This window comes from Chlamydotis macqueenii, chromosome 16 (assembly GCF_036417535.1).
Source record: "Chlamydotis macqueenii isolate bChlMac1 chromosome 16, bChlMac1.mat, whole genome shotgun sequence".
Taxonomy (NCBI): domain Eukaryota; kingdom Metazoa; phylum Chordata; class Aves; order Otidiformes; family Otididae; genus Chlamydotis; species Chlamydotis macqueenii.
This window is the reverse complement of record NC_141571.1, coordinates 8,372,306-8,400,250: the sequence shown is the minus strand read 5'-3', so window position 1 is coordinate 8,400,250 and position 27,945 is coordinate 8,372,306. Positions and strand designations below refer to the sequence as shown.

The following is a 27,945-nucleotide window of genomic DNA, read 5'->3' as shown; positions in this document are numbered from 1 at the left end:
AAACCTACATTTTGCATACTCCCTTGAAATCAGAACTCAGCCACTCGTTCTTTCCCCAGCAACCATCTCTATATTGTATATTAGTTTTGCATAGAACTCTACACAAAAATAACAGATGCATTTCAGATGCTGTACTCCTGTAAGACTTTTGGACCTCAGTCCCTGCAGATTGGCAAGAATGATCTTTCCAAAAAGCCATTTAACAGAAAAGATCCTTGAAAGTTCATCTCTCATCAGTCTGACTTAATGCACTTGCTTTGTCAGTTCTGATATCATTCTATGCTTTTGGTCCATTTTCATTCATCCTTATCACTGTTTTTCCATAGTTCTCCGGATTCTTGAGGCCACTGTCTGGTTTCCTGCTTGAAAACGTGCTACAAGAAATTCAGTTACCAATTTGCTACAAAAAGTCCTCCATGAAACACCATAGGCTTTAATATCACCATACATCTGTTGCTTAAATGTTGCAACACGGGAAAAGGTTTGACACATTATTTCTATCCACCAGAAGTAGCACTCAGAATTAGAAACTCCTCCCCCAGTCCATAGGTTCACCTTGCTTTGAATGACTTAAAAGGAATCACTTTTTCAGGTCAGGTGGGTACGCAACACACCATCCATTGTTTAGCACTGGAAAGTGGGATATTAAAGAATTACGGCTACTGTTCCCTTTTATGTTGCAGTCTCTTCTTGATGTCACAGCAAAGCAAGAAAAATGAAAACATAGGTCAGGCACTTCAAACAAGTCCCTCTGGTTTTCAACTCTCCGAAGCTCACCACAAACCAGATGTTCTGACTGAACCAAGGTCTCCACAACGTGTCTGAAAAGGTCATGACACACCACTACACACCACCCTCACTACACACCACAAAGCTCTAATGCCTAGTTTAAGACATGGCCTACAATGTTTTCATTGTCCTCTAAATTGCAAGAGCTATAACTCGGTATTTATAAATTCACGTAACCGTTTCCTTCACAAGACACTAAGATTACTATTGCTAGAACCCACGGCACGTTACAATAAAGTAGGCGGTGTGGATGTTCTCAAATTTATTTTACTAAAATATGTCTTTTCAACTACTAATTATAACGATACTGTTCTTTTTCTGCCTTTGTATAATGCAAAGATTAGTCATGACAGGTGGTTTTTTCCTCCTCAGAAAGTAAAGGAAATCCATACCTCAATTAATAGAATAAGAAGATAATTACTATGCTGAAGTGACGAGGACTCAGGCAGCTCTCTGTTGAGTAGCTATTTATTTCTCTTTCTTTTCATTCAATTCATTTATGAGAACTTTTTAGATATGCATAGCTCTTCACGCTAGTTAACAAAATAGCGCAGTACAGCTGGGGCTACAAAACTACCACAACAAACAGGGAGAAAATTTACAAAATACGTCTTCGTACTTGCAGAAGGGAGGCCATATATCTACTTTTTTTCCTCTCTCATATCCTCCTCTTAATCTCTGAAATCTTCTAAGCCCTCACAAAAGCATTTTGTGTATGTTTTACAAACCTTCTGGGCGCAAACTTACATCTTATTAGTATTTAAGCTCGGTTTCTCTATACAAGTTGGGGAATACGCTTTTTTACCAGCAAATAAATGAGGACGGACAGCCCTGGAAGTTCTGTGCAGAACACCCTTGCTGCAGGTGCTGTTATTTGCAGTGAGCACTTCACCTTCATAAATACACAATGCTTCTACAGAGACCTGGAAGATGTTGACCGTAACAGTCTTGCCAATTCCCTACAATAGGTTTAACAGTGCTACTGACCAGCTAGAGATTAACAGTTAGTTGCTTTCGGTTTTGTGGTTGTTTTTTTTTTTTTTTTAAATCACTGCACACACTGTTTCAATTCGTTAGGCAGTCATGAAAAGTAAAAACTTTCAACACTTTACTCCTGTGCTTTTGTCATTCTTCAGGTTATAATTACTAGAGTCATTCTCAGTTATCACATGCACAACTAAGTAGTTACACCCAGTTTTTACTATTAAACAACAGCCAAGAAACACATTTCTTTCAATTTCCATGGATAGCTTCACATTTTTATAAAAATAATCAGATATCTACAAAAATACATATTTTAAAAAAAAAAGTAAAAGCAATACGGTATTTCTGTTTCTTGTTTTATCCACGTGATATAGTCATTACACAGAGAAGATGAAATTCTATGGAATTTACTATGAAAATTTGTACTTTCAAAATAATGTAAATTTCTAATACTGAGGAAACTTTGGGTCAATTTTACTGGCCCAAGCCATGAGCCCCCCTTTAATATCCTTAGCTACCACAGAACCAAATTCTTTGACAGGTAACTCCTGCAGAATCTTTACAGCCTTCTGGGAGTCATTTCCTAATTTGCAAACAACGTATACAGGGATTGATGTTTGGCCATTAGTTCTCTGCTTTTCTTCACAAATTCTTTTTCCTAAATATTCCAGATATTCTTCATCTTTTTCTTCTAATTTACTTAGAGGAATGTGGACGGCATGTATCAGGCGACAGATATCCACTTCCACCTGTGGACGAACATCTAACAACACGTGAGGAACTTGCTCATCCAACAGTTTTTTGTATTCCTCTACAGATATCCTGTCTTTACTGGACAGAAGATGTAAAGTTCTACACTTGTCTGTTGCAGAAGAACCACAAAATGCCTCATAATCCTGAAGGCAGGTGACAGATGGATTGTCACCACAAACAGCACAGTCCGGTTTCTTTGGTCTTAACTTGATGTTGCGAAACCTGCCTTCACGGGCATCAAACACCAGCATGAACTGATTGAAGGAGGAACCCATTCCCGAAGCAATCTTCAGCACTTCCAAGGCCTGGATGCACCCCACGATGCCTGGCACGACACCCAGCACTCCCCCATCCGCGCAGTTAGTCACCGTCTCTGGTGGAGGAGGCTTGGGGAACAGACACCTGTAGCAGGGTCCTCCCTGGTAGTTGTACACGATCAGCTGCCCCTCCAGCCGGAGGGCACTGCCAGACACCAGGGGCTTCCCAGCCAGGACACAGGCATCGTTCACCAAGTACCTGGTGGGGACGTTGTCGGAGCAGTCGGCCACCACGTCGTACTGGCGCACCAGCTCCAGGGCGGTGCGAGGGCTCAGGGCGCCGCAGTAGGGCACGTACTGCACCGTGGAGTTCAGCAGCCGCAGGGCTGCTGCGGCAGATACGGCCTTGGGGAGCCCTCGGCGGGCCTCCCCGTGCAGCACCTGCCGGTGCAGGTTGCTCGTCTCCACCACGTCATGATCCACCAAACCCAGGCGGCCGACACCGGCCGCGGCCAGGTACTGGGCCAGGGGGCAGCCCAGGCCGCCGCAGCCCACCACCAGCACGGAGGAGCGGGCCAGGAGCAGCTGCCCCCGCACGCCCAGCTCGGGCAGCACCAGCTGCCGGCTGTACCGCAGGATGTCGGCGGGGCTCAGTGCGGCCTGGGCGGGAAGAGGCGGGAGCTCGACGGGAAAGGCGGAGGCGCCCTCCCCCGCGTCCGCCGCGGCGTCCTCCGCAGCACCCTCCGCCAGGACGGCGGCCAGCCGCTCGCGTAGGCCGCGCAGCTCCTGCTCCCGCTCGTCGATCTCAGCGCTCAACCGCGCCGCCTCCGCCCCGGCCGCCATGGCTGCGGGGAGAGCGAAGGCGGACTCACTCAGCACTTCCGTCTCCGGTAGGCTGACCCCTAGCGCACCGGCGCTTCCGGCCGCGCCGCTCGCACTGATTGGCTGCGGAACGTCGCCGCCGGTTCCGGGTGCGTCAGCGCGCCGACATGGCGGCTGGCGGGGAGGACAAGTTTTCGGTGCTGCTGCCCACCTACAACGAGCGGGAGAACCTGCCCCTCGTCGTCTGGCTCCTGGCGCGCACCTTCCAGGAGAGGTACCGGCTGCGGGGGTGTCGGGGCTCGGCTCGGCGCGGGGTGAGGGTGTCCCTGAGCGGGCCGGGGCCGGGCTCCGTTCCTCCGGCCGCCGCTCGGCGAGAAGGAGAGAGGGAGGCGGCGGCCCCCGTGTGCGGGGAGGGGGCTTTCAGAGCAGCGGCCACTCCCTCGGGTGGAGCTGGCGGCCGGTACGGACGGGCTCGGAGCGGTTAAGCGCTCTCGGTGTGGGGCTTTGGTAGCATCGAGAAGGTGAGAGCAGCAGCCGGCAGAGCTAGGAAATACACGTCCGTAAAAGTTACCAAATGACGCCACAGCTTAGGGAGGCCGTGACGTATCCGCGCTGTGAAACACGTCACGCTTTTCCCTAGAGACGAGGGCGCGCAGCGAGGTGTCCCTGACCGCCGCGAGGGGCACGGACGCGCTGTGACCGGAGGTCGGGCGCCGTGTGCTCCGCTCCGCGCTGCGCCAGCTGCGGGGAAACGCGTGCCAGGGGAAAGAAAGCGCAGAGGCCGCTTTAGTTTTCCGTCTGTCGCAGGCATGAGGCCAGAACCGAACGCTGCTGGGGCAATGAGGGGGTTTATACTGCTGCCATGTGCCGTGAAGCCATTGCAGCCCGAGACCTGAAACAGTGACGCGGAGTCGCGTTTTGTCACTACGGGCAGGGTGTTACAGCCCTAAGTACCGCCGCTATCTCACTGTCCGAAAATCCCTTCCTGGTTTCCTTTTCGATCTCACGCCTTTCAAAATGACATAGGTAGTGAAATTGGGTTTTCCATTTGTTCATTTAAAAACAATTCTCATTTCAGTGGAAACAACTTTGAAATTATCATCATAGACGATGGAAGCCCAGATGGCACACAGGAAATTGCTGAACAATTGGAAAGGATCTACGGATCAGATAAAATCGTGAGTTGTATAGTCTGGGCTCTTTTTTCATTTTTATTGTGTTGGAAAGTAGTTGAAGTCCTCAGAGAACTGGAACAGAATCTCTGGATTCTGCGCTTTTCATACAATCCTTAAACAAGTTATTTAAGGTCTTTGGACACCACTTTAGACAAACGTAAAACTACAATAGCCCTGCAACTGCTTAGCAGCGTTGCGAACTAATATGCAGAATCGTGAATTAATGTTTTCGATACTTTGTGCATTGCTGTGTGCTACTGAGTAACGAATAGTGGTTGTTAGCGTACTTTGTGCGTGCCTGAGGGAGAGGTGAGGTTTGCATAAACTTTAATTTAATTTAAGTACCTGCAGGAATAGGGAAATTGGAAAGATGAAAGCTAGTCTGGTCTTGTGTTTTATTTTTAATTTGTCTACTTGTATTCCTTAATAACAGAACTTTTTTTTTTTCTAGTGAATATATTACTGTATAAAAGTGACCTATATACCACAAGATACTGTCATTTATTTAGTCTTTATGAGGCATTAAAATGACTTTTTTCTTTTTTTTTTTTTTTCTTCAATAAAAGCTCTATCCTGCCCTGCAGGAGCTGAGGGTACTTGTCACAGGTTTAAAGCTTGGTCACTCCTGTCCTGAAAGATTAATAATACTGTTATATGGTCATTATCAGAGGGTTATGTCTGTATGCATATGAATACCTTGAAATCCATATTCAGTACTAAAAGTAGGTTAAATCACTTTGGGAAACTTGCTAAAATATTTGCTGTTAGTGTTTATCATTCATACGTAGTGTTTGTAATGGTGCTGAGGAGACTGTTCAGATTTATAACTATTTCAGATAGCGGAAGTTGAGGAAACCTTTTAGTTATGAAAGATTAGTTAATTTTGATTTGTTTTGTTTTTACTGCAGAACTACGAAGTAAAGCTTAAAAGGGTTTGTTTTTAAATATGACCTAATCAAATACTGATTTAATACAACGGTCCTGTATTTTGACAGATAACTTTTTAATATATATTACCTAGATTGCTAAGAATGAAAATTACATTTTAAAATATTTTTATATCTTGAAAACAGCAAATTTTAAGGTGTCACTGAAATTAATTAAAAACTACTTCAAGTAATACCTTGTATATTTTAATATATCCTGCAGCTTCTAAGACCGAGAGCAAGAAAGTTGGGCCTTGGTAAGTGCTTATTAACTCCGGTTAGTACTAAAAAAAAGACTTTATTCTGTGATTAATTCTGGTGTGTAAAGTTCCAGAAAAAAAATCACAGTAAAGCCCAAAAGCAGAAACATGTTTTCATCAAGTTTTTTGTAAGTGAACAAGCTTAAAAAACACATGCATAAAAATCAGAGTATTGGTTATAACAAGTTCCCCACAACCTCAAACCTGAAAACTGTGGTCACTGCAATTCTGTACAGCTGTGTTTTCCTGTTAAGATCATGCTGCTTCTCTCCCTCCCACACTGCATTCACCAATTACAGAATGAGGGGTCTAGGCTGAAAAAAAAATGTAACGTTTTCTGAGAGTGACCACTGTATTCGTGTGAAACCTACTGATCCAGAGGGGACAGTGGTACTTTCTGTGCAATCTACCCATGTACAGGATGCTTCAAAAATCAGATGATAGTTCCTGCAATCTCCAGAGAAGGCTGGGCTGTTTTTCTGACACATATTTGGGCAGAGCTTTTCACAGTTAAACCCATTTCAGTGTGACTTATGACTCATTAAATTTTAAAAATACTTGTATGACGTATGTCCAGCACTGAAACTACTAAGTATTATCTCACCTATTAACTAACATGAATTGAAGGCTTTGAAGTATTGCACAAAAGTTACTGATACTGCACAAATCTCACTAATTTGGGAACCAATCTTGTATCACTGAGGTTGATCGTTAACATTTGCAAGGAATGATGCACAACCATAATTTTATAGCTCTGATGCCATATTTCACAGAATATGTAAATGAAGTTTGTCGTTATTTGCTTTAGAAAAATGCAGATACCCTAGGAAGTCATAAATGACATTAAAACTTGTAGCATGGAAACTGTCCTAAAGCGGGGATATTTCTGTTCAGGTTCCTGCTGTATCCTTATCCCTCCTGTCTTATAATATTAATGGAGAAAATTATAAACTGCAATACATTGTATGATTTATTGTTAATCACTATCTGCCTTTCTTGCTAAATGTCTTGGCAACCCCCACTTCCATGTGCTGGTAAAACATGTGACATGTCTTGTATACTGAGTACTGCAGCTAACTAATTTCTCCAGATTTTTATATTGAATTGTCTATTTAAATCGCCTTTCTATACTTTTTTCTACATCTCATCTAAGAAACTCCAAAAAGCCTACATATCTTTAATTTTATGTTTTTTGCCTTTTCATCCTTTGTCCTAATTTGACCAGTATTATGGATTAAAACTGACTGAATTTAAATTTTTCATGTACCTTATCTACTAATCATGCAGAGTACACAAATCTGTGACGCTCCTACCGTGTAACTGTGTAAACAACATGGAAAAGAAGGGAAGGACAGGTTGCTCATTAACCAGGAGTTTAGTTTTCTGTGAGAGTCCCTGCTAAGGACATCAGTTGAGAGTGTTTTGTTTTTGGTTTTATCTATTCCTTGTTTTCAGTTTTACCTATTTCTTATGAAGTTAACAGAAAGACTCAAGAGTAATTGGGATCAGTGAAGAGTATGTGCCAGTTCTTAATCTCTGTTGTGCTGCTGTGCTGTCCTTGGAAGCAGTGCTGTCTTTGAACTATATGACTCGGATCAGAAATTCGCATTGTTGAGGAAAACGGTTGTAGCAAGACTTGTTCCAGCTCTTATCAAGACAGCTACACCAGTTCATAGAGGATTAATAAAATGCAACAAAATGTAAAGTAAGAAAAAAAGACTTTGTTCAGATTAGGTATAAGAATATAATTCATAGTGTCAAGGAGAACAAACCAAGATCTATCTACTACTGTAGTAAATCCTGAATCTAGAAAGCAAGTTTTTTAACTATCAGTGATTATTTTGTTGCTTGTGTCCTATTTCCAGTTTTCTATGGCGCATAAGTGCCTACAGAGCTTCTGGAAATGCTACTTCAAATAGTGTCCAACTTACCAAGTCCTGTTCCTCTGTGCTTTTCTAGTGCAGTAGGGTTTGCCAAGGTCTGCATTTATAAAATCCAGTGCTGAAATTCTAGGGAAAAGGAAAAATAACTTGAATGTTTGACCACTGATCAATTTAAAAATACATTTTAGGAGTTTTTAGTTGATCCTTTTCTAGTATAACTTAGAGATTTTAGAAAATAAGTGGAGACTGTGGCTAGAAGATTGTATATGTTAAAATAGTGAGGGAAATTATTTTCCGTACTGTTTTCATCAGGCACTGCTTATATTCATGGAATGAAGCACGCCACTGGGAATTTTATTGTTATTATGGATGCTGACCTCTCTCACCATGTAAGTCTGTATTTTATGTAATATGTTTTTAATCTGTTATAATTAAATTTGCATTGATCCCCCCCATGTCTTTTTTCTTTTCTGATCTATTTTCCTTCCATTTCAGCCAAAATTTATTCCAGAGTTTATCAGGTAGGTGCTGATTGTAGTATGAGAGGATAACTTCTGAACGTTCATTGTTTTGTATTAATACTTGAAAGCTTTATATTCTTGTATAGCTGTCTAGCTGTAGTAAGAAAATTGGCAAGGCAATTGGCAACTAAAGCAACAATCCTCAAGTTTAAAGTAACAGAGAGCATGTGTGGCTACTTATTTACTTACCTTCCTTGTAATGGTTGTTCAGCTTTGAAAAGCTGAAATCATTTTATCATGTGTGCATATGGGGATGTTGATGGGAGGACCATGTCCTCAAGTATTGGTGAAATATTTTTGCCTACCTCTCACCTTCCTCTCCCTGTAACATTTCAGTTTGTGAGAAATAGTCAACAGGTGTTACGTTGGAAGCTAAGGGTAGCAGTCTGCGTAATTTTTAACTTTCTTGCTAGGCAGTACTGGAGGCTTGAAATTTTAAATAAGGTTCTGTAACAATCAGATATGGTATGGACTGAGGATAGTTCCAGACTATTTTTTTTTTTTTTTTCTCCTTACTATGGATTTGTGTAATATAAATATTTAAATCTGTATTTAAAATCATTCTGTCTTTTATACTAGAGAGAGGCTTTTAAAATGTGTATGGCTGTCTTTATAAATTATTTATGAAGTTGTCTGTGAAATTCTGTGACATAGTTGGTAAAAGATGATCATAAGATTCCCTGAAATAGCTCTTTATAAGAGAACAGTTAACAGGTTTTTAAATGCATCATGCTTATATCCACCATAACTATTGCTTTCCTCTCTTCTCTACTTACGTGTTCAAAGGTAAAATATAGATTTTGTACTAAAAGAGCGATTGTTCTTATTTTGAAATTTGTACTACCTTCACACAAATCTTCTTCCTGTTTTTCTGATAAAACCAATTGCTTATAGAAAGCAGAAAGAAGGCAATTTTGATATTGTATCTGGAACAAGATATAAAGGAAATGGAGGAGTATATGGCTGGGATTTGAAAAGAAAATTAATCAGGTTAGTATTTGTCTAGATATTTGCACATAAATTTGTTATTTAGAAGCAATAATTCAAAGTACTCAGTCTGTGTGAGCTGAACTGAGTTGTTAGTCAATAGTATTGGGTACTCCACAATTATATTAAATAGAAGTATGCATGATATGCAAGTTATTTTGCTAAAACCCACCAAGAAAGAATCTAATTATATTACTAGGCTTGGGAAATGGATTGGAACAGTGGACAAATCTGTGCCAACCTGATGCCACACAGTCTTTCAGCTTCATCGTCCAAAAAATGAGCAAGTCAAGTTTAAAAGACACATTCCGTTAGCTTTAATAGCTGTAATGGTCCTTTCCCTAAACAGTAAATCACTTGTTAAACCCCTCTGTTGACACTCTGATTTAAGTTAAGAATTATCTGGGACAATCAATGGCAATAAATCATTACATAGACCTTACTGCAAAACAGTTATGGTGAACACTAGGGAGAGGTTTCACTCAAAAGCAAGCAGGAAAACTGTCAAGCATATAAGCATACGGATGCTGGCATCTCAGGTTTACAGGGACTTAAAGATTTTTGAGGAGGTAATTAACAAGCTTCTACATAGTCTTTCTCTCTTACACCTGATTTAAGAGAATAGGCGTAAGTTAATGCTGATTTGTATGTTACTATAAGGAATTAGGAGCAGAAGTTTTGTTACCAGTCTAGTCTGGCGGTGGTATCACACTGTATTTGGCTTTCTCTTGTTTTTTAATAGCTGGAATAAGTCCTCATTTTTGTGAATCTAAATAAAATAGACACTCAAAAAAGGAAGAGAGCTACATGGACATTACAGAGGAATTCTTTTGCATCATACTGGACAAGGTGAAGGACTTGCATATCTTATCAGAGGGCAATTTAGCCCTCAGCAAGATAGTCATGGCTGGCTTTTCGGTCTCACAGTGTTTTTCATCAGTGGAGCTTATCCTTATTGTACTATGAAAGCAGTGTAAACCAAAACTGAACCTTGATTTTCTACATCCAAGTCTCACATTTGTCCAGGAAGCACTTTTATTCTCTGCTTACAGTGAATATTAGAAGAAAAAATGTTGGTTTAACTGTGGTCAAATTTATTTATTTTGTATTGTATTAGTGTGTAGTTGTACCGACAGTTCTATCATAAAGAACCAGATTGTGAACCTAATTTCTAAAAATGATAGTTTTCTCCGTCATAGAGAAGTTCAATAATCTACTAATCATCTACATTTGAAAAACAAAACGTTGGGTTTTGATTTGAAGATACTATGATTTATTAGCCAAATCTAGCAGTGAAAACATAGTAGAAATATAATTGCTTCATATTAAGTAATAAAAGATTTCTTTTGTTTTTGCTAGTAGGATGATATTTACTTATTTTCTAGAAATTCTGCTTGATTACTCTGAATTGTGTACTGAGCTATTTTGACCTTGTTTTCTTTCACAGTCGTGGTGCCAATTTTATAACTCAGGTTTTGCTGAGACCAGGTGCATCAGACTTAACAGGGAGTTTCAGGTATGGGTCTGGTTTGCAATTCTTAAAGTTTATTTCAAATAAAGAAACTGCTGAACAAGAAACTGGAGTAAGAACAGAACTTTACTGAGGACTATGAAATCTGTTTAGAAAGGGTGTAAGAAATAGTAGACTAGATTGTCAGAACTGTTGCTTCTATGATTTTGTTAAAGGTTTTTAAAAATAGTAATGATATGAGTGAGTGATTACAGCTAAGATTCCTACACACTGTCTTGATTTCCAAAGTTCAGGAATTGTGCCTCAGGTTTCATTTTCTTTGTAATCATTTACAGGTTATACAGAAAAGAAGTCTTACAGAAACTAATGGAAAAATGTGTTTCTAAAGGATACGTCTTCCAGATGGAGATGATTGTTCGGGCTAGACAGTTAGGATATACTATTGGAGAGGTACAGTAAAAGTTTTGATAAGTATATTGTACTTTCATTTAAATGTAGATACAGATTACTGGGATCATAGGAAGTTTTCTGCACTTCCAAGAAGAAACAAGATTTTCAAATCAATATAAAGAAACTAGATATGTAGAATTCTATTTTTTTCAAACTTCTCCAGGTGAATACCAGATCTGAAAATCTAATTATTTATTCCCCCGGCTGATATACTTCTCAGATCCTTCGCTCTTCCTGTTGCCATTTCTTTAGCTGCATACAATTTGTACAAGGTTCTTCAAAGGAGGGAAAGAAGTCAAAATATACCATGAAGCTGCTCTGAGACTTTTCTTTTCTCCTTCCTATTTTACAGGCATCTCTAGTTAGGTCTTTTCAAATAATTTTGGTTTTTCTAGCAACCTGATACTATTTCAGATTTATTCTGTTCTCTGTCATTTATTGCCTTGTTATCTTCCAACTTTCCAGTTATCACAACTTTCCACTTCTAAACTCTTTAAGTGTGCTGTCTACCATCATTGAAAAATAACTCCAAACAATTGGTAGATCCTGTATTTCCAGCACTCTGCTGTCTTTTATATTTCATTGAATTGCTTTTGCTGGTGTCTTTAAAGATGATTCACTGGAATTCTCTCTGCAGCCAAATCTCGGAACCAGTTCTTCTTCATCATTTTTTGTGACTCTGAATTGTCAGAGAATTCTGTTTCTGGTACTCCTCTCTCTAAACCCTGTGTATTGCATTCTCTGTCAACACTGGGTAGAGTTGGAAGCTCTTTTCTTCCACCTTTCTTGCTTACGGAGCAAGATCACTATCCTGTTTGTAGCTGGGGTTTGACCCCAATTTGTTTGGTCTTCACATCTAGCTGTGTTCCCATATTGCTTTATAATATTGCTGAATTAAATCCTCACCCGTCTATACATCCAGATACTGAAACCTAGGATAAGGTGAGGTTTTATTTACTATACATTTTTAAAACAGTAAAATGCACTTCTCTGGCTTTTTTTTTTTAAAAAGCAGTCTTGGGTTGCTTATAGCTCCTCAGGCTGCTGCTGCAAAGACCTTTTTGCTCTCTATTATTTGATCCCACCACTCATTTATTTACATGCCTCTACTGGTTATATAGCATCAGATGTAAGATATTTGTCTTTGGTTCAAAGCCTGACGGACAGTCTTCACTAGCCCTAACGTCTCCCACTCATTGTTGAGATGTGGGCTCTGTTTTCTGACGGGTCAGTTAGGCCATCCTCCACAATTCAATTACATGCTCAAGTAAACATCATCTTTTCTCCTGCTTTGATTTCTCACATGTGGGAAGAGTTCTCTTTAACATCTGAAAAGTTGCTTCATTATTCTGCTTCGGCCTTGTCTTTAGGATTTCTGTTGTGATATCTGTAACAAACCTGACAGTGTTCAGACTGCTGATAGAGACCTATAACTAAGACTGTTGTATTTTTACTGTTCTGTGTATCATCTCCAGATTTTAACTTCCTGGAACAGTACAATTTTCCATTGCATTTCAAGTACATTGATACGGTATTTTCTCAACAATATTTATGATCTTTATAATTATGCAAATAGTAATACTGAAATTCCATGAGAGGTGACACCTGCATGTCTAATTCCTGTTTTGTGGGTGTTGCAGCTCTACGGGCAGAATAGGGGTTTTTATGCAGTTGTAAAATGTAGATACAGTTGTGAGCATAAAATATTCCTTAAACAAAGTTGAAAATGAAGATTGAGACCTGCCAATCTAAAAGGAGGAAATGGATGATGAGATGAACTGACACAAAGTATACCTGAATAGTCTTGTATACCCCTCGGTTTCATTTTGTTATACTTCTTTACCGTGTGTGAAATGGTCCACAGTGCATGCAACACTCTTCAAAGTGCCTCCTTTAAGACTAATGATGAACTTCTTACATAAGAAAGGCGAAGTCCAGCAGGTGGTTAATTCTCATACTGACGAGAAAGACTGGATACCTTTTATTAGATGAGTTATTAGCCATTCTTTCATAACTGGTCAGCAAATGTCACTTCTGACATCTTGTACTGACTATTCAGTGGTTTCTGTATGTGCCCCATAGATCAACTGTCTGCAGTTGCCAGGATGCTTACTGGGATCATCAAAGGGACCTTTGTAAGAAAGCCAGAGTCAGTGCTGGCTCTATCTACATGCCTTTTTAGGTGTCTTTCTTACCATCTTCTTCCCCTGGGTTCTCTTCTACTGTGAACTGATCTGCTAGAATTGTGAGAAATCCTCACAGATTCCTCAGTCCTGGCACAGATGCAAGGGTGTGGTGATTTTTGTGTTCCATTTGCCAGATAATTTCTGGCTGAAACTGCCAGCAGACCACTAAGCCAATTTTTTTAATGACTTCTGCAAATGCAATTCTTCATTTTAGCCCCTGTAGTATTTCAATTTTGCACACAAATATATATGGAAATTCTTGAATATTCTAATACCATGTTGGCAGAATGTCCTGTCATATGTCATTTGTACGTGGTTAAATTACTAAAAAGCAGTGCGTTCCTATGAGTAGTGAGTTAATCTGGACAGTGTGATCAATTCAGTAAAGAAACTAAAATTAGTGTTTTAAATTCCCTTTCATCCCATAAGTAATCTGTAAAATGGTCAAAGACCGATAAAGACAGGCATTACTTGTAAAATATGCACTAACTGCCTTATTTAGATGTCATCTTCTAGCTAGTGGTAAAGTCAAGCAGAGTGCTGTTTCACGGTGGCAGGAGATTTTTGCCTTCCTGAGGCATTGACTCAAAGGTATTGAATTTAGCTAACAAGGAAAGCGGTGAAGGTTCATTTTAAGCCTCCAGGCTATTAGTGCACTTAAGTTATTAAGTTTATTCTGACTGGTGTATCATCCAGACACTGAGTAATGTCTTTGGATCATCTTTAAAGGTGCTAAACCAAATAATTCTGTGCTCCCCAGCTATGGGGCATCATTAAAGCCACTAGTAAGAAGAGCTGACACAAAGGAAGCCAGTCTGGTGCTTGCCTTCTTCCCGTGTCTAAACGTGTTGGAGTTCAAAGGCCATTCTTTTTGTTTACAGAATATCTGATTATTTAGGTTTTGAAACTTAAAAATAGTTTTGCTTGTTTCAACAGGTTCCTATTTCATTTGTGGACCGTGTCTATGGAGAATCTAAACTGGGAGGCAATGAAATAGTCTCCTTCTTAAAGGGACTCTTGACCTTGTTTGCTACAACATGATACTTTAGGGTAAACGAACTTTTTTAGAAAAACATTTTCTGATATCTGTGTGGTTTTTAATATATAATAGCAGAAGCTTGATAATTCATGTGGTGACCAGAAGACCTACTACAAACTAAGAATTAAATGAACCACCAATAATAAACTGAATATATTGTATCTCAAAATACTCCTTTCAAAATAAATGAACTGTATTCTAAACTAAAAACTAATAAAGACTGATGTTCTATGCTATTTTTGTAAAAATAATGAAGTCTTAATAAACACAAAGCTAAATGATCTCTTGCATTAAGAAATGAATCATTATTCAGCAGAAGCTAAAAAATATTTTGAAATAAAGACAAGCAAGGACATAAAAAAAAAATTACAGAATTTCTTATCTTTGTTCTGTGGTTTGCAGATAGTATTTTAAATATGTACCAATTACTTCCCTTTCTTTCCTCAGCACATATATGTGTATCTCTTAAAGCAGATGAGTAGAACAGTTTCTACAGAACTGATTATAGCTTGTAACAGGAAATACTGATGAGTACAATGATTTGGTCTTTGTAAAATTGTCCTTGACTGGAAAGAAGGAATATTCATTGGACAAGAAAGAGAATTGTATGTGTGGAATAATCTCGTATTCTGTGTGTTTGTCCAAAAGCATGTGATACCCTTTTCCTATTTTTCTTTAGAAAGTAAACACTTTTAGAATCTATAAAACAGGGATATGACATCTCGCCCAACTTCAGGGTGACAGAAGACCCAGTCCACCTCACTGAAGACATTTGAGAATTTTTTTCTTATTTTTCTTCTTTATTTTTCTTAAATAGCAATTTTCGATGTAAAAAATCTGTATTTGTTCCGGATCTTGATGAGCGAAATACAGACAGAGTAGTATCAGTTTTTGGTTTACAGTTTGATGTAGCCAGAACTCAGAACTTATGAAGCCCTTGCAATTAGATATGTACTTGGGGGTGGGGGGGAGGAAGAAGTAAGCGGGAGGATGAAATTGTTCTGATCATGGCTTTATATATATATGAAAAAATGTCCTCTTTGTTTTGGGGGAGCAGAGGGTAGGTCTGTGGATACCTGTATCAGAAAATTAATGGTAGGAGAAGAGAAGCAACAACTGTCTTAACAATTATACCTATTTGAAAACAAGTACTTTATGGCATTAGGACATAAGTAGACAGTCTCGCGCTACTTGAAACAAGAAAAGGTCACAAGAGTTAAATTGATTCCAATAGCCTCCACCAAGCTACTTGTGTAAAGCACTACTGAAAGGAACTAATACATGGCTCTGGTGGAAAGAAGCAGAATTAGGAACATACAGGCTTTCCATGAGTTAGTGGAATACACACACACATACATATATATATATATATATATATATAAATATACTTCCCCCCCCAATATATACTGTGAAAACCATCTGGGGTTTTTTTTCCTAGCAAGAAGACACTATTTCTTAAAAAAACAGAGGCCTGGGCTGCAGATAACTCAGTGAACATGGAACACGCTTCCAAAAGTTGTCTTACAGTAAGTTTTAAAAGTCTAACTTGAGAAGAGGTATCTGTGCATTTAATCCTCCATGCACTTGTAGAGGGAAGAATCATAATATACTATGTTGTTAATGTCAAGTTAAAAAAAACCCCAGTTTTACCCAGAACGGGTCTGAGTAAACTCTCCCTTCATCCTTTCCCACATCTCAGCCTGCAGTACTTTCTTTCCAATGAGTTTCTCCACTGAGGCAACTAAATACGTCTGGTTCTAAAGTATTCGCTGTCTTTGAGCACTTAGATCTGGCACTGTAGAACTTCACTAGTAGCCAAACAGTGTTCTGTATGAAAGAAAACATTGCAAAAAGAAGCTCCAAGACTGCATTCTGTTGCTGATCTTTTCTCATGCGTGCACTGCTGTGAGAGTTCATGAGAAATAAATACTGTAATACTGCACCCAGTTTTCAGAGCTCTAATGGGGTCCTTCTTTAATAAAGCTAGTATTTTTTTAGCAAATAATGGGATGAAATAGCCATCACTTACTGCTATTTAAACTGTTTTTTACTTTTGTTAACAGAAACTCTTTGAGTTACTTGAATGTGTTCTCCACTTCTTTTAATCAAGCATCTTTGTGTTTGAAGACCACCTGTGTAAATTCTTGACATAAACCCAAAAACTTTAAAAGAGTATGTATCGTAGAGGAAGAACGGCTTATAACGTAAGAAGGAAGTTGTGCAGGAATGGCCACGCTATCTCTTACAGTGCTCCACAATGGATGCAGTGCGAAAGCAAGCAAGCAACACAGCCAGTATGATCTTTGTCCAAATACAACAAAAGTCAGCAATACAAGGTCTTTTGAAGCCAGAGGTCAAGAAGGTCTGGACCTTTTAATGGGTCCTTGTGTTTTCTAAGGATTTTATTGCTTTTTGAATCCATTTTAAGTTTTGGCTTCTACAGCAATGAGTTCAATTTTAATACATATATTTTGTGAAGTATTTTTTTTGTTTATTTTAAACTTACTGTCTAATGAGTTCATCAGATGTTCCAAATCAGTAGGTTGAGAGCAGCCCTGAGGAGAAGGACTTGGGGGTACTGGTGGATGGAAAATCTGTGTCCTGGGCTGCATCAAAAGAAGTGTGGCCAGCAGGTCGAGGGAGGTGATTCTGCCCCTCGACTCCACTCTCGTGAGACACCATCTGGAGTACTGCGTCCAGTTCTGGGCCCCCCTGGAAAGAAAGACTTGGCCCTGCTCAAGTGGGTCCAGAGAAGGGCCACAAAGATGATGAGAGGGCTGGAGCACCTCTCCTGTGAGGACACGGAGAGAGATTTGGGGTTGTTCAGCCTGGTGGCAAAAAGGAGGCTCCAGGGAGACCTTATAGCAGCCTTCCAGTACCTAAAGGGGGCCTACAAGAAAGCTGGAGAGGGACTTTTGACAAGGGCATGTAGTGACAGGATGAGTGGTAATGGCTTTAAATGGAAAGAGGGCAGATTTAGATGAGATGTAAGGGAGAAATTCTTTACTGTGAGGGTGGTGAGGCACTGGGACAGGTTGCCCAGAGAAGTTGTGGATGCCCTGTACCTGGAAGTGTTCAAGACCTGGTTGGATGGGGCTTTGAGCGTCCTTATCTAGCGGAAGATGTCCCTGCCCATGGCAGGAGGGTTGTACCTGGATGATCTTTAAGGTCCCTTCCAACCCAAACCATTCTTTGATTCTGTGTTCCCTATTTTTTGTTTCCCATTTGCCCCTTTTATAGACACTGCTTATCCCCTCATCATACTCAGTCTTGTCTTTTTAATTTCCTCAGACAGAAGCAATGCCACACATTGCTGTTCTCAAAATGCAAGTAGCAGACTATAGTAGAACAATAGTTCTATAATCTTTAGAGATCAGCTGCCTAGAACTCCGTACAATGTCTTAAATATTCATGTATTAGGGATTTTAGTTTTCAGTTCCTTTCTTAATACCATTGCAATATTCTACGTGCCTTGTTTTGGCCACCACAAAACACTGGCTTGACATTTACAGAGAATTTCTCATTTTATGTTCCTGGTTTTACAGTTCCACATAAATCAACTTTTCTTAATTACATCCATATCCATTTCCTATGAAGGCACAAATACTCTGCTAATGTACTTTATTATACTTCCTTAGGAATCTGTGTCTGCAACCACTCAATCATTTGGCAAGAACAGGAGTTTTAATTCCTTCCTGGCTTAAATCAGTATATATCATGGATATATTTGGTTGGGTGTGTTTAATGAAGAGAGGGAAGAAGGTAACTCACATTTTGCACCAGTAATATTCACTTTCCGCTGAAAGGCAAACTGATTACATCCACTGGCAGGCAGGCAAGGCTCTGGGAAGATCTCTTTTTCTGTTATTGTGGGCTAGAGCTTCAATGACAAATCTTACACAGCAGGCTCAGTTGTTCAAACCCTTTAGAACAGCCAAAGCATGTGCTAACCTTCAAGCGCGCAGTCCGGACAGACTTGAAGTTAAAGAAGAATGAGTTCTGGAGTTTTGCATGGCATATCACTAGGATTATCCTTGACCTGAGTTTGGTGCTTGCACTCTGGTTTGAGAGGACTCCTGAACACGTGTCCCCCGTCAGAGCCCTGCTGAGTGACTTAAGCCGCCCTATATTAGCATGAAGTTTTTTATCAGACAATCTGAAGCCCCAGCTGTGAGACGAAACACTATTAAATTGATACCACCTCTTGTCCAGGGACTTAGGACCTGGGCAACTCTACCACATGGCAGAGGGACTTTGAGCAGCTGTGGTCTCCTCATGTCCCTAACACCCTCAATAGCCCTGCCTCAGGGATATGGAATACAAGTTCATACATGGTAGGGATTTTGTTGCTCATAGTCTTATGAAGATTCAGTTATATAATTCACAAGGTAAAGCAGTTCAATCCCTCTGACCTAGACCATTATGATTCTGAAGCTGGAACAACCACTTCAGACAAACAAAGTCTGGTTAATGATGTACCCAACAGAATGTGAAACCAGTATGGAAAAGCCTAGCTTATCTGGTTTGGGTCTTGTAGGTGAGGATTTGTCTGATCTGAGGTCGGAGGCAGTCAGCTTCAGTTTTGGTTTGGTTTTTTTTTTTTTAAATCTGAGGCTTTAATCTGAGCCTGCAATAAAGATGTCCTGAGTTGCCAATATAAGCACTATAATAAAACATATTTTCCAGTGGACTGTGTAGAAAGCCAACTGCAAGGTTGCACAACCTTCTGCATATCAACAGTAAAAAATAATGATGACTAATCAATAATATTTATTTAAGAGTCTATCAAGATTTCAAGTATAAACATGGATTGAAATCTTGGCACAAATTAATTAAATGACAGATTGCCTACTGAGTTCAATACATTGATGACTTCAGTAACAACAGTTAGCATTCCAGAGCTGTAGACAAATTTGAACATTAAGATCAGTATGAACAGGGTGTACGCAGATGAGAGGATTGCTTATCAAACTTTATCATGTTTTATGACGCATCACCTCCACGGTGCCATGAGGTAGAAGACATGAATAAAGAAGGTAATCACAGAACTTCTGTAAAGCACAGAAACTTTTTGAGCATCATTTCCTCCTCTGTTCCTGACACATTTTACCTTCTTTCTTCAGGCATGGTGGCCATTTATAACTTCTTGTAGATTGTGATTGTTACTGTTCAGGGGGAAATATATTGGGACTGGAGAGAAGGAAACTGAATAGCCACTTTTAATCCAAAATCAGATCTGAAAACTCAGCTTTTGAGAGAGGGATTTCAACAAAGCAACAATGGGCAGAGATCATAAAATCGAAGGTTATCCCTGCAAGGTTAGTTGCACTGACTGTTCGACAGAAATTGGTAGCAATGGTACATCATCATGAAAAAAAAAGAACAAACAAACAAACAAACAAACAAAAACCCACCTTGTGTTTGGCTCGCAAACTTCTTTCCTGTTTTGACTTTTTGCAAACATGTCACACCTTTAGGAGGTGAACCCAGACAAAACCACAGCTGACAACTTGATATTTGCTGGGAAGCTGAGGATGGTTATCTAGCTCCCAAAATGCTATGCTCTCAGGAAGGGAAAGATCTGAGCACTAAATGATATTTCTACTTTTGTTCCAGAACAGGAAAGATCTTGACTGAGCTGCTTGAGAATGCTTTGGAGTCTTCTGTCCCTCTACTTCTGTGTAACTATTGGGGGGATATCCAGGAAGAAAATAACCAGATTTACTTACTACATGGTGAATTTCATGTCAGGACTGCAATGTGTTTGGAGAGCTCCCATTTCTAGTCCAGTTTTCCATTCTGCTTGCTCTTACAAAGACGGCACGTGGCAGTACTTTTGATGGGTGGATCCTGTCAAAATAATTACATTACATTACTTATTGGACAGTGCAGGGGAAGGAAAATAGAGAAGCTGCTTGAAAGTGATAGATTATTGAAATATGGAAGTTAGATGATTTTTCAATTTTAATCAATGTATTTTAGTAAGTAAATCCTGTCTGAATGCAGTGTTTCTGAATGCCCTGGCAGTATGTAAGATGTCGATCCTATACCCACAGAAAGAATGTCATTTGTCATGGCAGTACAGCATCACCTCCAAAGGACATCATACTTGACTGCCCAGCTTCCAAGTGAAATTTAAGTGTTGCTTATGACAAATAAATGTCTTATTGGTCTGACTAAGGAATCAACCCTTCCTTTCAAGTTATCCCAACCAACTAAGCAAACTTATCTTAAGCAGCTCTAATCACAGACCTGCTCAATATGAGTAAATTTTTCTTAAAAAACAGGAATAAAAGGAGAGTAGTCTGTGTCAAGGGGTAGTTCTTCCCTGCTTTCATCTTGATACAGACTAAATTTGGTTCCTTCCTGGTGACTTTTCCCAAAGTCATCTTCATGGAAGAAAGTGAGAGAATAGTGACAGATCATGAAGCATCTAAACAGCATAGGAGCTGGATGGCTTAATGGGTCTTAAAGATCATTGTGAGACCAGGGATCTTAATGCTGCTGAGGATTAACTTGTACTTGTTATAGAATAAATTATGCTAGGTGCTTAAAGCCATTGACGGTTGCCTCAATTATTTTGCATTTGAAGAAAAAACAAACATAGTAGTACTGCTAAACTAGTACAGTTATGAATGTGGGCACAATTTGGACCTGAATCAGTACCACAACACATGTTCAATTATAGCTATTCAATTTGGGAATGCTAATTATCTGGTGTGAAGTGTTTAATCTCCTACAATGCCATGATATTACTGATGTTTCTAGTGCCCATGGTCTATTGTGAGAAACAATACACACTTCTGTAAAGTATTAAGACTATTATAATCAACTTTTGTTTTATTTTGTTCGCCTCACTCTGTACACACAGGAGAAAAACAGGCCCAAGACTCCTTTTTTCCTTCTTCCCCACTGCTTGAATTTTACCTTTAAAATCAATATTCCTACACAAAATTGTATTATTCTTTTCTAACTGGCTAACTGTTGACAACTGTCATAACGAAACCTCTCACTGAACTAAATGAGAACAAGATCTCGGCCATCACTCAGTGACTGCTTTCTACATATACCATCTCATCCCTCCCCCCAGCTTTTTCAGCCCTGTCATTGCAGACTTTACCCCAAAGCCAGTGATGCCTCACATTTGCTCGATCTGCTGCTACATTACGTTTCCCTCCTGTTGTTCTCCCCCTTGCCTTAAAAAAAACTTTGCCTGCATCACCCATCTTGTGCACTGAGTGAATATTTCTGTCTTCTGATGCTCTTCTTTCTATCTGTATCTATTTTAATTCCCTTTCACACCAAATTCCAGTTTCTGAACTCTTCACAAATTGTTTTCCACACTCATCTTGGCCTTAATTCTGGACTGAGTACCACCATCATAGCTGGAAGTGCTGTCTCGAGCTGGAAATTCCTTGATACTGTTGATACTGAGGACTTGGTTAGACGATACTGTATCTTCAGCTATTCCGGCTGCCGGCATATCTGGAGGTTTCTTCTAAGTACCATGAAACTACAGCAAGATACAAAAATTACTCTGATAGTTACACTTGTACCCAGAATTCAGGACTTGGAAAGATCTCCAAAAGCTTCTTCAGTTCTGCCTGGATTCCAACTGTTTCTGCTTGTGCTACTGTATCCTTTTCACATACCTTCATGTTGTGTTCATTCCCTTAAGTATTTATCAAATACAATTTCTATTTCCAGTTGCATGATTATGTTCCATTACACTCAGTTTCTCTAACCTTCTGACACTTCTCACTATGTTTGCTCAAATTCAACCCTTAGATTACAAGATCTATGGGTCAGTGATTTGTTTTTCTGGTGCTGTTGTATGTTTACCCATTATATGTTCTGTTGCTACTGTATTTTCTTTGAAATTTATTTTCCATGTGTAAAAAATCCATACTAGAGCTCTAAAGTATGGTGGTGACAGACACAATTAAATGGGACAATCCTCTCCAACCTTGCCCATCTTCCAGGCATAATAACCAAGTGACCCAAGGATGCCTTGCAGACTCAAATCTAAAGCAGTGCTTGCTAACTTCCCTTTCTCTTTACTGTTATCACAATTCATTTTCGCAGTTAAGCATTCTTCTGTACAACCAAAAGGATCATATGGACATACAGCTCTCAGTAGGCGAGGCAACTGCAGTAGCTATCATTCTTGACTCCAAGCCTTCTAGAATTGTTTATCATCATGGTTTGTTTTTTTTTTTTTTTCTCTCGGAAAGAATAAAAATGTGCAACAATACTGTATTAAATGTGCTGCAAGCATTACTCACTTTCTTCTAAAATTAAGAAGAAAATTAAGGAAGACTTTTATACTGAGGGTGGTGGAACACTGGAACAGGTTGCCCAGAGAGGTCATGGATGCCCCGTCCCTGGAACATTCAAGGGCTGGACAGAGACCTGAGCAACCTGATCTGGTTGGAGATGTCCCTGCTCCTTGCAGGGGCTTGTACTGGATGGCTTTTAAAAGTCCCTTCCAACCCAAACCATTCTATGATTCTAGAAGTCTGATCAGTAAGAGACAAGTTAGGTAAGTAAAAGTGTGTTATAATTCACCACTAATAAGTGATCGATAAAACGTGGTCAGTGCTAAAGCAGAAATAAATAAGTCTTGAAATAGGAAGGTTCTAAAGCTTGTTTGGGGTTGTCTGTTTAGCCGATAAGAATCAAACTGGCTTAAGGAGCCATGAAGTTAATTGATAGCTTCTGAATAGGGTACTGACTTCATGTTTCAGAAATGTTTTCCAACACTTTCTTAATTGCACCAACAAATATCTACTCTTGGAAGGCAAATTGAAGTTATTATAGAAAAACCAAACTGGCTTCCTTTGCTTTCCCTAGTTGAGACATATTTCACATACGTACATTGCAGAGGAACTTTTAAGTACCTCAGTTCTAGAAACCCTTTTAATGCTAAAGCACAAACTTTGTTTTTGCAGGTAAGTTTTGTGTATTTCCATTCTGTTTTAACAGAAAGCCTCTTTCCATGACTTACTGCTTCTTATGACCACTGATGTGAAGATACCATGAAAGTACCAGGTGAAATAAAAGTGTGATTTGCAGACAGTGACAAATAGTGTACTTCTAAATTGTACTGAGCTAGAAGGTCTTAAAGCAAGCTAACAGATAGACTAAAATGGCACTAAACTCTTCATAAAAGCTATTTGTGTGAATTGTGATAAACACAGCAGTGTACACATTTTCAGACAATCAGTCACTTGAAAATGTAGGCGATCCTTGAGTACTATGAAGTCTAAGTAATTTATGACAACTTTTCTATGCTTTTAGACTTCAGGCAATGATTCAAAACCACCATTCTAGAATTGCAAGGCTTAACATGTCAGTCTAAACCAGAAAGGTTTTGAATGCTGAGGATGGAAGGAATTATACTTTGCTGCATCCTTGAAGTGTTTGTGTACGTTTGAAGTAACAAAAGCCACCATTCTCTTTCGAGTGTAGAATTTTTTTCTTAACTGTGCTATAGGATTGGGCCTCGTTTGCCGAAGAGCATGCTTGTCTTGATCCACAAGGAAGAACTGCATGTGGGGTCCTGTCACGCGCCACGTTCCTGCTCCAAAACGACACTTGCGAAGTCAGTTACCTGTCTACTGCATACCTGTGTGTGAACACGCATGCAGGAAGCTCACCAGGAACTTGGCACCCTTGGGCCAGTGCTCGCCTTCGGCAGATTAATCCAAAATACGATCAATTTAGATTTCAGAGAGCGGCAGTGTGGCAGTCAGACACGTCCTCTGTCACCTCACCACACTTCCTGACCAACCTCGCAAGAGTTTATGACAGGTTTTGCAGCGCGTGACCCTAACCAGGCACCCAAAACAGCCCTCGCCCTCCTCGAAGCCTCCCTCCCTTCGGCTGCGCCCGGCCTGCGCCTTACCCCGCCTCCGGGACCAAGCGGGCTCTGGCAGGGCACAGCGGGCGCGGGCGCCCACCCGACGCCTGCGGCGGGCCGCCTCGACCGGCGCGGCGGGGGGAGGACGGCCCCTGCCCCGCAGGCCGCGCCGCCGGCTGCGCTGTCCATGGTGCGAGGCGAGGCGCGGGCGCCGGGGGCTTGGGGCGCGGGACCGGGCGGGCCGCCGGTCCCCGGGGGCCGCCGTGCGCGGGAGTGGCGCCGCCCCGCCCCGGAGGCGGGCCGAGGCCCGGCGGCGCGAGGAGAGGAGCGAGGCGGGAGCGCCCCGAGGCGCCGCCGCTCGCCGCCGCACGAGACCGTGTGCTGAGGGCCGCCCGGTCACGTGCGCGCCCCGCGGTCACGTGGGCGCGCCGCTCGCCAGGCGCGTGCCCCCGCCCCGGCAGCGGCGGCCCCTCAGGACAGGATGTAGTCCCGGCTGGGGGCGGCGGAGGGATAACCGGGCGGCGTCAGCTCCCTCTCCGAACCCAGCCGCAGGGCGCGGCGCCTCCTAGCGGGGCCGGGGTAGATCCCGCCGCCGGGGGCTCCCTCCATTTCTCTCGCGAGAGCGCCCGCACCCTTCCCCTCTCGGCGGCGTTATGTAACCCGCCCGCCCGCCGCTGGCGGGGCGCGGCCCGCGGGGCTGGATGGGGGCCAGGCCAGCCGGAATGCAGCGGGGCTCGGACCCCCTCCCCCCCGGGGCGCGGCCCCCTCCCCTCCCGCCGGACAATAAGTCCCGTATGCTAATGAGAGTCTCGCGTCACTTCCGCTCTTTCTCGGCCGCCATCTTGGCCAGGGCAGGTTCTGGGCAGGAGGGACCCGGCTGTATTGTCTGCAGGGCGCCCAGGGAGCTCCCCCCCCCCCCCCCCGCCCCGGAGCCCCACACCCCCCGCCCCGGGGACCGAGCCCAGTGCAGCCGCTGCCGCCCCCGCCCCCCGGGACCCGCTCACCATAGGCCATCCCCTGCACACTCGCCCCCCTCCCCCCTCCCACCCCCCCGCCATCCAGCCCCCTTTGTCTCCCCCGCGCCGCCGTCGGCTCTGCTCCGCCCGCCCGCCCAGGGACCCGGGCGGCGCCAGGGAGGCAGCTCCGCGCACCCCCACCCCCAGCCAGAGGTGCCGGGGGAGCGCCCGCCCTCGCTGCCGAGGAGAGCCCCGGTCAGGTAGGTGTGTGCGTGAGTCCGCGGTCCGACCCGGCGGGGGCAGCCCCCGCCCGCCCCCTCCCTCCCTCCCTCCGCCCGCCGGTGCCCCCCGGCAGCCCCGTCCCCTCAGCCCGGCGGCGGGGCGGGAGCCCCGCGCCGTGCCTGCCCGCTGCAGCTGAGGGGGGGGGGGGGGCTGCGGAGTTGGCAGGCGGGCCCCCTCCCCCGGCCGGCTGCACACATGTTGAAGAGACTTCGGCGCCTTACGGAGACCGGTTCTGCTCCGGCCGGCGGCGCGGGGACCGCTACGCTGCCGCCTTCCCTCCCTTCTGCCCGGGGCCCGCGCGGCAGATGCGGTCCCAGCCTCCTCCCTTCCCCCTCCCGGTAGGGAGGACCACACATGGATGTGTCCCGGCAGCGGCTGCGATGGCGGTAAGGCGAAGCAGAGGGGGACGATGAGTCGGTGAACGGGTCCAGCATCCCGGCGCTGCCGGCAGCCGGGCGCGGGTCCCCGCTGGCGGAGTTGGCGCTGGAGCGAGGTCGGAGAGCAGCGCTGGCTGCCGTGCGATGAATGGGGAGCAGCCTCCCCGCGGCAGCCGGGGTGGCTCTGCCTGCGGGAAAAGGCGCGATCCGCGGCGGGTATCCGGAGCGCAGCAGCGGCTGCAGGACGGAGCAGCGCTGGCTCACCCATCCCTCCTTTCCCGACCCTGGGCTATAGTTACCGACAGCCGTGCCTCAGACAAAGGCGGGGGAAATCAAACCCTAAAGCCTGGCTCTGCCGCCGGGAGCTGCACCCGCCTTGTCACGCACCCCCTTCGCCTGGCGGCTGCAGTCCGGGCGCGGGGGCGGCAGGGGAAGGGGGGGGGGATGTTTCCTAAACAAGTACCACGGCGTACGCGATGCTGGTGGTGCCCCCTCACACCCACCCCGTCCCGTTAAGTCGGTATTGTTGCTCCCGGTTTATGGCCGTAGGAGAAAAATACCAGCCCCCACCCAAAATGCACCGCAGCCCAGGCGGCGGCGCGGAGTGCGGGAGGGAGGCGGTAGGGGGCGCCCTCCCCGCGCCGGGCAGGGCTGCGGCGGGGTTGGGAGGGGGGCGGCCGCAAAGCGCCGTCTGCGGCCCCGCCACCGGCGCTGCCCCGGCCTCGCCGCCGCGCCCCGGCCCCCAGCACCAGGCGGGACGGGCCCCGCTGTCCTGCCCGAGGTCGCGGAGCCGAGCTCGCCCGCCCGGTGCAGGGGCCGCCGTAGCGGTTGGAGGGCAGCACCGGGGCTGGCAGGGGAAGGGGCGGGGGGGGGGGGGGGGGCGGCGGCGGGAGCCCGCGCTGGGTGAGCGGGGTGGGGGGGGGGGGTCGAGAAAATCTGGAGCACATGGAGGATTTCGGGCGGGTTTGCAAGGTTTGTACCCGAAGCTGGGTGGAGGATGTTAGTTGTGTCAGAACTTGGTTGTGGCTTGTTGTGCCACTGGCTTTATGAACTTGCATGGCTTTTTTCACGCATTCCGAGCGCATGGCTGCAGTGCTAAACTTACCGTGCTAGCCGTTGCTAAAGCATTGGGTGCTTTGTCTGGGGCCATAGCGAGAGTCCGGATAACTGGGCTTTTGGATGTTTTGATATTCTTTGTTTATTGGATGTATTTAAGACATTTGGTAGGTGTGAAGGAGGTTCTCATTTCTTTTAGAGAAATTCCCCCTGCCCCGAATGCTTAGGAATGATTTTTTTTTTTTCTTAAGGTTATTTTTACTACCTATGTTTTTATTTATACTATTTTCTGTTTCTACTCGGAGGTACAAGGTGTGAGATAATGGAGACACATGATTCCTGCCTGTCAGGGTAGCACGGACCAACCTTAGCAGGCTCCTGTGTAGCACAGCCTGTACGTGCTGCAGGCCACCAGCGTTGTTTCCTCTTGCGGGGTCTCAGCTACTCGGAAAAACTTTCACTTGGGGACTCTGGTGACTGTAATAATTACATGTTGCCATCCTTCTAGGTGAGAAAGATGGATTATCCTGTTTGAAAAATGGAGAAACTTTTTTTATTTTTAAATAACAAAAAGCTTGATTCCTTTTTAGATATGCATTTGCAGATGTTGGGCAGCAATTTGATATCAGCAGATCGACATCTACTGTGATATGTGTTGAAAAGATTAAGAAGAGACAACAATAGAAACACCCTATTATTAACAAAATTGCACTTGAGGCTGATGGGTTGTAACATGATTATTACCTTTCCTGAAGATTATTAGATACTTAAACTCAATAAAAATAGAGGTGTCCTTTTTGACACACGATGAATAACTTGTTTTCCTCCAAAAGTAATACTAAGCCAAATGTTTTTGTACTGTTTTTTTTTTCTAATACTAAGCTGCCCTTTACTAAAATTAATATTATT

General features: G+C 43.2%; 3 protein-coding genes across 12 annotated transcripts in view; 2 read left to right on the top strand and 1 right to left on the bottom strand.

Moving 5' to 3' along the window:
- Positions 1-1,239: 1,239 nt before the first annotated feature.
- Positions 1,240-3,626, bottom strand: MOCS3 (molybdenum cofactor synthesis 3). Its single transcript, XM_010129258.2, has one exon. The coding sequence runs from the start codon at positions 3,624-3,626 to the stop codon at positions 2,220-2,222; it is 1,407 nt and encodes a 468-aa protein (XP_010127560.2). The 3' UTR covers positions 1,240-2,219.
- Positions 3,627-3,742: 116 nt separating this feature from the next.
- DPM1 (dolichyl-phosphate mannosyltransferase subunit 1, catalytic) lies at positions 3,743-14,784 on the top strand. 2 transcript variants are annotated; one of them, XM_086760307.1, is made up of 9 exons: positions 3,743-3,879; positions 4,684-4,783; positions 5,930-5,963; positions 8,162-8,238; positions 8,345-8,370; positions 9,265-9,360; positions 10,805-10,873; positions 11,164-11,278; positions 14,401-14,784. In XM_086760307.1, exons 1-9 carry the CDS (start codon positions 3,773-3,775, stop codon positions 14,503-14,505), a joined length of 729 nt encoding a protein of 242 aa, XP_086616433.1. In that variant the 5' UTR covers positions 3,743-3,772; the 3' UTR covers positions 14,506-14,784. The 2 variants fall into 2 exon arrangements, with proteins under 2 accessions (XP_086616433.1, XP_086616434.1); XM_086760308.1 differs by lacking the exon at positions 9,265-9,360.
- A 10,635-nt stretch (positions 14,785-25,419) lies between these two features.
- ADNP (activity dependent neuroprotector homeobox) overlaps positions 25,420-27,945 on the top strand; it is a 31,778-nt gene continuing 29,252 nt past the window's right edge. For 5 of the 9 annotated variants that reach the window (XM_086760797.1, XM_086760795.1, XM_086760794.1 and 2 more), the window contains exon 1: positions 26,970-27,544. The gene's annotated coding sequence lies outside the window, so the exon portion shown is untranslated. Of the gene's footprint in view, positions 25,582-25,738; positions 25,990-26,969; positions 27,545-27,945 lie in introns of those variants that run through there. The other 4 variants (XM_086760799.1, XM_086760796.1, XM_086760800.1 and 1 more) reach the window with 2 other exon arrangements.

Bases quoted from the DNA above. Each gene is read 5' to 3' on its own strand.
- DPM1 (XM_086760307.1), top strand. From the start codon at position 3,773: ATGGCGGCTGGCGGGGAGGACAAGTTTTCGGTGCTGCTGCCCACCTAC. The intron at 3,880-4,683 runs GTACCGGCTGCG...TTCTCATTTCAG, and splicing joins GCGCGCACCTTCCAGGAGAG to TGGAAACAACTTTGAAATTA. The intron at 8,371-9,264 runs GTAGGTGCTGAT...AATTGCTTATAG, and splicing joins TTTATTCCAGAGTTTATCAG to AAAGCAGAAAGAAGGCAATT.
- MOCS3 (XM_010129258.2), bottom strand. From the start codon at position 3,626: ATGGCGGCCGGGGCGGAGGCGGCGCGGTTGAGCGCTGAGATCGACGAG.